Source organism: Acanthopagrus latus, chromosome 21, assembly GCF_904848185.1.
Source record: "Acanthopagrus latus isolate v.2019 chromosome 21, fAcaLat1.1, whole genome shotgun sequence".
In the NCBI taxonomy this organism is placed as follows: domain Eukaryota; kingdom Metazoa; phylum Chordata; class Actinopteri; order Spariformes; family Sparidae; genus Acanthopagrus; species Acanthopagrus latus.
Window position 1 is genome coordinate 20,974,885 of NC_051059.1, and position 12,657 is coordinate 20,987,541.

Below are 12,657 nucleotides of genomic sequence, written 5' to 3' on the forward strand. Positions count from 1 at the left end.
GTTTATCCTTCATCTTCTAGACCTGGCTGTCACAGGAACACACTCGTCTCACCCGCGATACCCTGACAGTCCCAACACATCTCTGTTGTAATTGTACTCCAAACCTGTTGTTAGCTGTCACAACTGGTCACAGCCTGTCACGGCCTGTCACAACCAGGTGTAACCAGTCATGTCCTGCAATCTCGTTGTGATGGGGGGGGTTAGCGTGCTCCAGTGTCTGCCAGAGGTGTTCTGGTCAGGATTACTGCACACAGATGTCCGTGTTGGGGGAGCACCTAGTTACAACTGACCCGTTGTGTAAAAAAACAAAAACAGTATTGTGAGTTTATTTACCTTTTTTATGGCTGAATTGGGTGGGACATGCAAAGTGACAGGAAACAGGGTGAGAGAGAGAGGAGGGGGGTTGATCTGCAGTAAAGGACCGTGGGTTTGAACAGAACCCTGAGCTGCTGCAGCTCTCGGTCAACCAACTGAGCCACTGTGGTGCTCCAACTACTTACATATGATTTAATTACCAAGTAATTGTAATCTTTTCACTAACGCTAACAAATAAACAGTTAAATTACACTCACTCACTTGGAATCTACCGTGCTAGCTAAGGCTAACAAGCTAGTCTGTGTTCGCACATAAAGCGAAGTGAACTTCGCCTCATGTTATTCACATGAGTTTGACCGCAGGGTATTTTTCCCAAAACAGACAGAAAACCTTTTTATTAGCCGCAAAATAGTCAGAAACAAGCGGTCAGGGTGTGTGTGTCGGCGCTTGTGCCTCGTCTCTGTACGTCTATGAAAGTTGTCCATTCTGGGCTACAGTAGTAAACATGTAGGTGCAACATGGCGGCCTCCATGGAGGAGGAGCTTGCTCCTCCCTGTAGATATTACAGGTTAATTCTAAGATATCGGAAACACGACTCAGTTTCAGAATGTCATGTTTCATTTCTGCCTCTAAATCTTGTTCACTAGACCTTTAAAATAGTAACATTGCTTGTACATCTTAATAAGGTATGTAGTCATTTATAACTTACTTCAAAAGCAGCCTTCTCCAACACTGTCGTCCACGTGCATGATGCCTGACTTCAAACGCAAACAAATGAATCACGTATTGGAAAATGAGGAAAAGTTTTTGACGGCATATTGTAAGGTATCTCTGTGTTTATTTCAGGTTTTCACACCCTCATGACCGCTCGCTTCTTCCTCTTAGTGCCAACATTTATCAACCAGAAAATAGGCCCTTCCAAATATCTCTGCAAAATCAGGCGCCGGAGCCTGTGTCACCCGCTTCATTTATTATGGGGGGAAGTTTTTTTTGCAGCGTATCACTTGCTATCATTACAGATTAGTCCTCTCAAGGCCCCCTGAAAGTTCTGAAGCCGCAGTGGCTGTGCTACTGCCCTGCTCATCTACACAGTTAAATGTCCGGGATAATGGCGTAGAGTGTGTGAATCCGGTGTCAGGGGCGATATTTCACTTCAAGGCAAACAGAAAAACAGCTTGTTCCTTTTTCACTAGCCGGCACAATGTAGCACATCCAGAGAGTTCTCCCCAATGCTCCAAGGCTTCACAAAGCACTCGTGCTTTTGTGTTGACATTAGGTCCGTCTTAATTCCCATCATAACTCCCACTACCCCCCAACCCATCACCCCGTAGTATTAACACTCTTTTTACTGAAAAAAAAAAGAAAATCTGATGCTTTTTATTATGTTTCTGCCTTCTTCTGTGTATGCATGAGCTGTTCGGCACTTCATGTTATTAAAGCGGGATTTTGGCAGAGCTATCACTGGCCCACAGCAGTAATTACGAAGGGTTTGCATAGCCGCCTCTGACTCACCCGCCTTGGAAATGTTATTACTAAAGTCTGTCTCATTGGAGGCACAGAGGGAGCGCCTTGTGAAGCCCCGTGTCTTCGCTCAGGCCATTCCAGCGACACTCAGCTCATATCCCAACAGGGTCCCGAGGCGTGAGACCAGATGTACAGAGCGAGGGAGGGAGTAAGCGAGTAATGATAAAGAGCGGCGGTAATAGATGGCGTTTTGCTTGGAGCAGCTATTTTCTCCGTGTTCCTCCGAGTTTATTTCTCCGTTTTTCAACTTATGTACGCTCGTCCAAACAAAATAATTGACTTGAGGCATCGCCCCTGACAGAGTGACGGATGAGGAAGAAGGGGGATTGGCCTTTTTGCTTCTTTTTTTTTTTCCCCAGCGAAGTTATTTGGCTTGTATCTGCGTAGCTTCATTTGCCTTCAGACAAAGGAAAAGGGCAGGAGGAAGTGTCCCGGGGTCCAGGTTTTAGATGAAACGATTCAGATATGAACTAGTCTGAGATATGAGAGAGGCATTGAAGTCGCGGGGGCTCAGATAGCCTTTATTCGTCTATTGATCTCTTCCTCTTCGTGCTTTCTTTCTTGTTCTCTCATTTTCTCTGTCCGTCACACACCCTCACACAACCACACACTGCACCACCTCCTAATTCCTTCGGCACTTCATGTCTGGCCGGTGTGCTTCGGAGAGAGCTGAGCCGTCTGCGTCTTGGAGTGTGTGTGTGCGTGTGTGTGTGTGTCCCTGCATCGCTTCTGGGTCAGATGTTAAAATCTCCTTTCAGGGTCAGCAGCCGCCGAAAGGTCAAACCCCAAAGAGGTGCTCATTAATGAACTCGGTCTCTCCACCTCTGCAACGCCGCACAGCGCTGACCTGTAACACCTACGTAAGTGTGAACCGGCGCACGCACACAGGGAGAACTCGGGACCTGTTTGTGATGAATCTTGTCCAGCAAACTTGAGCCCTGCAGCATTAAAAACTCCCCAGAAGAACCGTTTTCTGTATCATTACGTATCACTGATTACTCTCGCTCTTGCTCTCTCTCTCTCTGTGGCTCTTCCACCTTTCCCTCCTCCCCCTCCTCTCTCTCTCTCTCTCTCTCTCTCTCTCTCTCTCTCTCTCTCGGTCTCCTCTCGCTTTTTCTCAGAGCGAGCAGGGAAAACAGGGTGGTCTGTGTAGGTTGCTCCCCAGTTTGGGTTTGTCTCCAACGGCAGCTTATCTGCAAACGCTCAGGTTCGGCTAATTGGCATTATTAAACCGGTGGCGAGCTCGGCTCAGATAGAAGGGGGAGGTGTTGCGGAAGCGGCGGCACAAACAGGGATTTAATGTGTGTGTCTGTTTGTGTGCGTGGTTTGCGGGTGTGCACACAAAAATCATCTACACCCGTGCTTGTGTTCCCAGCAGCGTCTGTATGTGTGTGTGTGTGTGTGTGTGTGTGTGTGTGTGTGAGGGTGTGTGTTTGGAATCTTAAACAAGCAGATGTCAATTTCAGTCAACAGGGCGCGTGGCATGCCTGAGGCCCAGGTAGCCCAATTACAGGCAGACACGCTCGGCGTACGAGCAGAAGCCCGAGCCCTATCTTCCTTTATCCAAACAGGGCTGTGGGAGAGGAGACGCTAAATGTGATGTCGGTCGATGTGTGAAGGGCGAACACCATCGGGAGCCACCGCTGAGACGGTGTCAGAATCATGTGTGTGTTTTGGCTGCCGGAGGATTGATGTGCCGGGCGGATGAGGAGTTTAGAGGGACAGTCGATGGCAGGCGCGGCGGTGCTGGCGTAATAAAACCTGGAATAAAACCTAGCAAACCATGAACTGTTTCGGACCCCAGATGTTTGACACTGTGCCCCCTTCTCCCTCTCCCATTCAGGGTGGGAAGATCCCGGTGAGGTGGACGGCACCAGAGGCCATCGCTTACAGGAAGTTCACCTCGGCGAGCGACGTGTGGAGCTACGGCATCGTCATGTGGGAGGTGATGTCATTCGGAGAGAGGCCTTACTGGGACATGTCCAACCAGGATGTAAGTATTTTTCTATGCACATCAAAAGACCTGTGAAGTGATATCGTTACTATGTGATTGTTATGTATTTCCGTCTGAAGCAGGATGTTGACTTGAGACAGTGAGCTATTAAAGGACTCCCCAATATGGAGAGAAGGGAAGTTTTATTTTGACAGGGCACACCGCAAAAAAAATCATTAATCTAACATGTTGTTCCTGTATTTTTTTGAAATACACAGAAGATTTAAATGAAAGTAGGAAAATAGACGGTGAATTCACATGTCAAATGTGATATAACGTGAAAATCCTGTAACTGTAAAGGACTGACAAAAATGTAAGTTATTTCCACATAAACATTTTTCACTCTCATGATATACTACTGAAAGAGGAGCAAGTTTTTTCATTATGCACTTCATGAAAAAAGTCAAATTGTCAAGAATAATGTTGAAACATAACTTTGTTAATAAAGTTGAAATATTGAGAATGAAGTTAACTCTTTCTGGTCCCTCAAATCCAGCTAGGAGTGACCTGGGAGCGACCGACAGCTATTTGAGCTCCGGGAGCATCTGGTCTCTTCCATCGCTACATCCTTTCAATTTCAGCTTGCCCGAATGCGGCCAGCTCTCCCATGTTTGTCTGATTTTTCTGAGGTGGGCAAGGCATTTCATTCAGGCAGTCATATTCTCCGTCTGATATAGTCGCAAAAGGTCAACTTGTCAACGTTATTCTCGACATTTCGACTTTTTTCTTGACGTGCATAATGAAAATTAAAAAAAATAAACCTTCCTCCTGACGTTGTTTTTCCTCACCCCTTATAGTCTTCCATAACAGACACATGTATCATAATTTCCTAATTATTTTTATTTTTTATTTAATCGTTGAAACTGTCACTTAATACTGTATCTACATTTGATAAATTAGATACAATTGGTGACTGTTGACAGTGAAAGACCAATCAGTTCTGTAGTTTTCTTTTTCACAACAAAAGCGTTGAACAAACATGTTTTTAATCAACTTTTTTTAAGCACTGTATTTCACAAACTAGGTGAAAATGGTGACAATCTCACCAGAGCAAGCAGCCCACTGCTCCCATCACATATTGTCATTAGTAGCTTGTCAGGTCTGCTGTTTGAAGTGACTTTTGTGTTACTGGTTGTTATCTGTATGTTCAGAAACCCCTGGTTTATATTTTTAATTGGCATTTTTGGTGCCGGCTCAAAGTTTCTCCAGTGAGTGAGGTGCAGGCAGAAAGGTCCAAATTGTCAAAAAAATGTGTTTCTTTTTAATTACCCACGCGCCTGAAGATTTCCCAGGAAGCAGTGGGTTTTTTTTCAGCGGCGGGAGTTCAAGTGCCCCCTTTCATGGGAACTTTAAGACGGATCGTAAAAAGGAACATTTACGTTGAGTGTTGGCACTTTCCTCAACTTCTCTGCAGTTAAAAACAAGTTTGATTCTGAGCAAGCTGCCTCATTAGCACGACGGCTATTTCCGTTACAGATGTGCTTATCCTGTCTTTTCACCCCGTAGATACACAATCAGGGATAACTCATAAGAGCGGGGAGCTGTAATAAATCACATTTTTTATCAGCTCCCATCTCATAGCACCATCACTGAAGATGTCCTTGACTCTGACTTTGAAAGCAGACTTATTATGGAAACAGTCTCACACTATCCCCTTTCCTTCCTGGCCTGCTTTTGATAGCCATGAATGATTGCTGAGAGCTCTGCTTTGTTCCCCATGTCCGTTTGGATAAGGTCCACACACGCACAAACACACGGGCACCAGCACAAACATACACACACGCACACAGCCATTGGATATAGTCCCACACTATGAGGTCTCTCTCCCTAAGCTCCTTTAGCGAGACAACTAGCCAACCATCAGGCCTCTATGGACCCCGCTCCACGAGGACCGTCCAACCCAGCAGATGTTGCCTCAGTGGGCCAGCAGCAAACACTGCCTGGTGGGACTAACGCAGAGATGAGGACTGGCACCGCTCAGCATGTCCGGCTGCTCGGTCCACACACAGATACACACCTAAAACACACACACACACACACACACACACACACACACACACACACACACACACACACACAACCACTTCTCCATATGCACCATTTGTCAAGATTTTGCTGAGGTGCACTCGACTCCGAGGTGGAGTTGGCAACCAACAGAGCAGCCTGTAATTTTTAATGATAGTATCTTTTACACTTGATTTCACACCAGACCCTTATCTCGCAACTATGCATTTTTTAGGAAAAGATTACATCTACAGGCAGTATTGATATATGGTTGTGGGTGAGAGCCTTAGGTCCATCAAGATGCAATGCAGCAATCTGGGAAATCTTAAGTCTTTGTACTTTCTATAAAGTTCGTAGCTCCAGATTTAAGAATTGGTTAACTTTTATTTATAATACACTTATTTTGACTTTGCTCTTTGCGTATTGTGCGTACATACCAAATAAGCTCCATTCGTAACGTTGACACTTTTTTCCCCCGTTTCTGCGCGGTTGCACATAGATTAGGCTACGTTAATAGTTGTTACCGGCTTGTGCGACACAAACATCTCAAATAACTCCAGAGAGAGTCCAAAAGTCAAAGCGTAGTGACGAAAAATGGATGTGATCATTTCCTAAAATTCACAAGATGTTATCATCTAGTGAAATATTTTGCTTAGAATCACATTTGTTGGTGTTCAGCCTTTTCAAATAGAGCATTTTTCTTTTATTGTTTTATGAAAATGTGCACTGCCTGGCTTGCAGCACATGAGGGGAGGCACAAACCAGTGTTAGTGGGCTGATCTGGCAGCAGTCTAACAGCACCACGAATAAGATTTACAAAAACACAATAGTCCATTTCGACTTTGACACAATTAAATAATAAACCTACATATGATCTGATAAATTGCTTCCAGTGATGTCACTCAGCGGTTAAGTTGCCTCTTGGGATGATGCCAGGTTTTGAAAAAGAGAATGCACGGAATTAAAAATATGATCGTTTGTTTTCAAGCTGTCCATAATGAGGCCCTCTGTGTTGTAGGAGTGCAATGCTCGACCTGCTGCAACAGGCTTTATACTACACGTGTGCAGAAATACTCCCTTAAGACCTGTAAACACACTTTAATGGGTAAAATTGGTGGAGTTGCCCTTTAGGTCATGATCATATTGTGTATCTGCATTTGCTTGGCACTCGGCGCTCCATTTAATCTGATGATTCACTTGATTTTGTCAGAGGATCTTTTTGTTTTCAGGGCGATGACATCATAAAATATGACGATAGACATTTGAGGCGGCGTTCAAAAACTTTTAGCGTTAAAAAAAGAAAAAGCATTCAGCACTCAGTGCAGCCATGTAGCCGGAGGAGTGTGAAGGATGATCGTATAATAATAGGTACTCCACTTCTGCCTAAGTCTCCAAATCTGCCTCAAGTTCTCAGTGAACTTCAGTCAACTGTTACAAAACACTCGACTCTAACTCTTTCTACCCCGAAACTCTTTGTCGTAACTTCTCTCTAACAAGGCCAGGATATAGCCTGTGCAGCCTTTAAGAGGCATGTGTCAAGTGGCTGCACTTCACAGTGTTAATTATATGCAATCTGCCCGTTCCCCAGCGGCTTCTTTCAACAGTGACACTGCCTCTGCTCTCCCTTCCGTCTCTTTCCTCGCTCTGTCCTCCAGGAGTGACATGTGATTGGCTGGAGCGGAGAGGAAGGGCACATCAGCCTGAATGCTCGCAGTCTCTTGAGTGACCAGAGGGAGTGTGTCTGTGTGTGGGGTGTGTGTGTGTTTGTGTGTGTGTGTGTGTGCGGGTGGTGGGCTGGTGATGGTGGCTGTTGTCGAGGCAGGGATGAGCGTGTCAGGATTGCAGAGTGGATGTGCTCAATGTCATCAGTCACCGAAAACTCAGTCAAATTAGGATTTAGTTTTTTAATGAAGTGTGTTATTGACAGCCAGCCAGTCTGAAGACAAAAAAATTAAACGGAGGGAAATTAAATGCACTTACCGTACGATTTAAAAGTTGTGTATAATTACAAATGTCAACCATCTGAATTTTGCCCCCCCCAGGTAATAAATGCCATTGAGCAGGACTACCGTCTACCCCCGCCCATGGACTGCCCCAGCGCCTTGCACCAGCTGATGCTGGACTGCTGGCAGAAGGACCGCAACGTACGACCCCGCTTCACCGACATCGTCAGCACCCTGGATAAGATGATCCGTAACCCCACCAGCCTCAAAGCCGTAGCCAACATTCCCGCAGTGTGAGTAGAAAACACAGTTTCAGCAGCGCGTGGCACACACATTCCCCCCAAAGTGGACATTAAAGAGAAATAAATATGTTTTTCATCATCTGCTCATATGCGCAGTATATACACAAGCTGTCTGCACAAACTTTTCCAGTGTGCACAGGCTCACTTATTATCCTCTCATAAAATAAACATGCATTTATTACTGCTGATTGCATCAAACCTGAACTTCTCCTACCCTGGATCTTTCTTTTCCGCTGCTTATGATTCTCCCACACATCCTGACCCCCAGATGGGCACCAGAGTTCACGCTTTTCCACAATTTGTGGTGTTATAAATTTTTTACCCCATAATGATAGAGCAAAAAACATGCTGTTAGAAAAATGAAAAACCATGGAGAAACATCTAATTTGCGTGCTTTTTTCGAAATGTTTATACGTGACTTCGCAGTTGGCCGTGGTTAGTTTTTTTAAAAAAAAAAAACTTGTTTGGATGCCAGTTCTGCACATTTTTGTTTGGAGGATTTCATCCGCCGTTCCTCGAAGATCCTCTCAAGCTCGGCCAGATTGGATGTGGACTGTCTGTGAACTGCGAGCTTCAGGTTTCTGTGCAGATTTTCCATTCCGATTTCCAGGCTTTGGCTGGGCCACTGAGGGTCAGTCAGAGTCTTGTCCCGAAGCCACTCGTTTTGGCTGAGTGCTTTGGGTAGCTGCCATGTTGAAAGGTGAACTTCTGGCTGTGTGCAACTTTGATTTTATGCAATGGAGCCTGTTTTTCTTTTTCGGTCCATCCTGTATTGAGCTCAGTTCACGGTTTTCTTAATTGCGGCCAGTTTCCTAATGCCTGCTATAGAAGCATCACTATAGGATGCTTTGTTGTAGGGATCGTATCAGACAGGTGGTATTTGATCCAGTGTAGTATTGTCACTATGATGGCATTTCAATCTTTGATACAAAAGTATTCAATACTTTGTTTGATACCACATGAAAAAATTGACACAACCCAGTAGGAACCAATCTGGATCTCAACATTTTTCCTAGTTGAAAACTTGGTGATATTTGTTCCAAACCAAATTTCAATTCGATTCCAAACCGGACAATTGTTTCACCCTCTTTTCAACCAGCGTGATGTCATTCAAGATCATTCATGTGGAGGTACGTCTCCGAAGTCATACTGCACCGATGAGGCGAAATGTCATCTACACGAAGACGTGATTTCAAGGCATTCATCGTTTCCACATAAAACGTCATAAATATGGAACTGGATAGGCTGTGAGCTGCCAGCAAGAAGCTTCCAGGACATTGTAATGGGAGCAGTTTCATACATTAATGTATAACAAGACATCATGCCCACTGCTGGAAAAAGCAGGCACAAGCATGAAGTGCAGGTTTGACTACTCCAAACCAAGACTTATGGAGAAGACTGAAGTAATATATCCAAGGCTTCACCCATCAGAAACATAGTTGCCGGTTTGATCTCCAACCTCACAAATCTATTTGTTATTGCTTTAGAAACAGCTTTTATTGTCCATAATGTGCAAATAACAGCATATTTTAATTTTGGAGCCTGACTACGAAACCACATCCAAACTTCTCATTGAAAAGCCAGTATCGCAAATTTCCCAAACCCAAACCCTCACATTGGGTTAAAAACACTGCAACCAGACTTTGGTTTTTGAATCAGTGTTTAATGTCTCTTCAGCGATGACCTTCAACGTTTTGTAAATGTATTTTTCATTTAAATATGCTCATTTTTTTTATTGAAGTTAAACGTAACAGGCTCTGTGTACTGTGTGTTAAGCATGAGAGCCTTTCAGTTAATTCACTTCTCCAGTCAGAAGTATATCATAAGTCAGAAAAGGAAGAGCAGACTGGCCTATATGGGCACTGCAGCAGTGAGTGTGTCAACTTGCTGCCAGAGAGAAGATAGAGCGAAAAATCGGTAGCAGGTACCAGCGGGAAATGAGTACTGAAACGGTTTCAAATATACAGAATCCATATCGATTAATACCAAGATTCTTGACCCTATACAAGAACACCTTTTTACAGTTTTTCTTCCTTAGCTGGGTAGGAAAGTATGGAGAGTGAATAAGACCAAATTGTGGTAAAAAGGGGGGTGCAGGTCAGAATACTTTCCAAAGCTTATATTCATACAGCAGACACTCCTCCTCCATCGTGTATCCTCTCACAAACATCATGACCACAGTTTCTCTCCATCTCGAATCCTCCATGCTTAATATTGCATCAAATCCCTGCTTTGCTCTTAATGTCCTCTTACCTCTCATCTCCTCTCCTCTCCTCTCCTCTCCTCTCCTCTCCTCTCCCTCCTCCAGGCCTTCTCAGCCACTGTTGGACAGATCCATACCTGACTTCAACACCTTCAGCTCTGTAGAGGACTGGCTCGCTGCAATCAAGATGAGCCAGTACAGAGACAACTTCCTCAACTCAGGCTTTACCTCCCTGCAGCTGGTGGCTCAAATGACCTCAGAGTGAGTTCACCTGCTCATGCGCAAAACGACAACTTCCAAAAAAACCCCATATGGCACTCGATGGCCACACTTATACGAGATGACTCAACGTCGAGTGTGCGTATTTTAAGCATGAATGCGCCCAGTGACTCAAGTCTTCTGACTGATTGCATCAAAGTGAAGGCTGCGTGGGTGATGCATAAAAATATAACTCATTATTACAGGAAATAACAGTCGTTGTGGTAGAAACATTTCCATCTGTGCTCTTCAAGTATTATGACTGCCATCTAATAATCTTTTACAAACTATTTTCCAAAACGAATAACGATGTGAATCCTTTAAATACACATTGTTAAGAGGCACATTCACCCGCTGCTGTTTATGTGGAATATTTCAAAGCGTGGGTCATGACGGCATCTCTTGCAGCACTTGTGCACAAATATTGCACTTAATTTATTTTAATTAACAGTGTTGCTTGGTCTACAAATTTATGTAAAAATGTAAAATCATTTTTTTTTAATGAAAAATGTATGCTCGGGGCTGGGTGGCATTGATGCAGTCTCTTTGCAATGCAAAGTAACATGCATTACTGAGTCTTCTCTCAAGTGATAGAATTAATTTAGTAACCATTTTTTTTCTTCTTCTGTTCAATGCCACCAGCTCTGCAGTCTGATATTGTTCTCTCTCTCTATCTATCTATCTATCTATCTATCTATCTATCTATCTATCTATCTATATATATATATATATATATATATATATATATATATATATATATATATATATATATATATATATATATATATATATATATATATATATATATATATATATATATATATATATATATATATATATATGTCCACACACATAGTGATGTTAGGACTGTAAATGCACCAGAAAATGATGATATGAAGATGAAATTACACATTTTTTGCCAGTATAATCGCCTCATACTCAAATGATCCATTCCATCTCCGATGTGATGGAAATCCTTTCATCTATTGCCTCCAAATGTGTTCTTGCTTTTCAATCTTCTTTCTCCCTGCCTCGTTTCTCCCCCAGGGACTTGCTGAGAATAGGAGTGACCCTGGCAGGCCACCAGAAGAAGATCCTCAGTAATATCCAGTCCATGAGGGTGCAGATGAGCCAGTCACCCACGCCGATGGCATGACTACAGGGGGCGCTGTGCCACGGAACGGGCAGCATTCGCCGGACCAACAACAATGGGAGCCCCCGAATGACCCCCGATCCATCGGAACGCGCCAGAGTCGAGACTATTGTCTTAATCTAATCCACTACCGTGACAACAGGAGACCAGGGTCCACACTACAACATGGCTATCAGCTTCCACACTTCATGCTATCCACACCAGGAGTTCAGGGTCCAGACTTGATACTGTTTCTTCATCGTTCCTCGCGGGGAAGTCGGACGTCAGTTTGCCGTGGTTATAGACTGCCATTCATGTCACTGTAAACCAAAACAACTCCGACGATCACACATCGACACAGGGGGATCTCTCACAAGCTCCGACTGTGTGGTAAAAACAAGTGATCTTGTACTTCTATATTATCTGGACTAGAAGATGTTAAAGTTGTAAACAGAAGTGTGAGACATTTAGAAAAACAACGTGTGACCTGTGATTTTACCGTCGTCAATGTGTGCAATGAAGATGCCTTGACCTGGCCAGAAATAAGTCCCAGAAGAAAAAAAAAAAAATAAAAAAAAAAAAATAAAAGCAATTAACCGGTAGAGATAATTAGAGGGAGGAAGCATACATACAGGGATGTACAGTGGAGCACCATTTGCAACTTCTCACGCCATCATATACTCGTTTTGAAGAAATTTGAAATATGTATCGGACTGGTGAAAAATTCAGAGCTAGTTTATATTTTTGTCTTTTACCATCTCTTTGTTTGTTTGTTTGTTTGTTTCCTTGTTTGTTTCATCACTATAGCAAGATGCCGCCCACGCGTATTTTAACTTTAACACTACCTGTGGAGTTCTGGGTGGAAGGCCTTGACAAAGGACTTCTCAACCAGCCCCACCCAGATTCAGAGAATATAAATATGTTTATCTCTTGCTAAATATGATTATATCTTTCATAATTAACCTTCATATTGAAGGTGATGA

General features: G+C 43.6%; 1 protein-coding gene across 2 annotated transcripts in view; it reads left to right on the plus strand.

The window, feature by feature from the left end:
* Positions 1-12,262, plus strand: part of LOC119011355 (ephrin type-B receptor 1-B) — a 169,944-nt gene extending 157,682 nt beyond the window's left edge. For both annotated transcript variants that reach the window (XM_037084401.1, XM_037084402.1), the window contains exons 13-16: positions 3,683-3,832; positions 7,879-8,072; positions 10,390-10,545; positions 11,590-12,262. In XM_037084401.1, coding sequence (XP_036940296.1) covers positions 3,683-3,832; positions 7,879-8,072; positions 10,390-10,545; positions 11,590-11,698 — 609 coding nt within the window. In that variant the 3' untranslated portion in view covers positions 11,699-12,262. The remainder of the gene's footprint in view (positions 1-3,682; positions 3,833-7,878; positions 8,073-10,389; positions 10,546-11,589) is intronic.
* Positions 12,263-12,657: the final 395 nt, after the last annotated feature.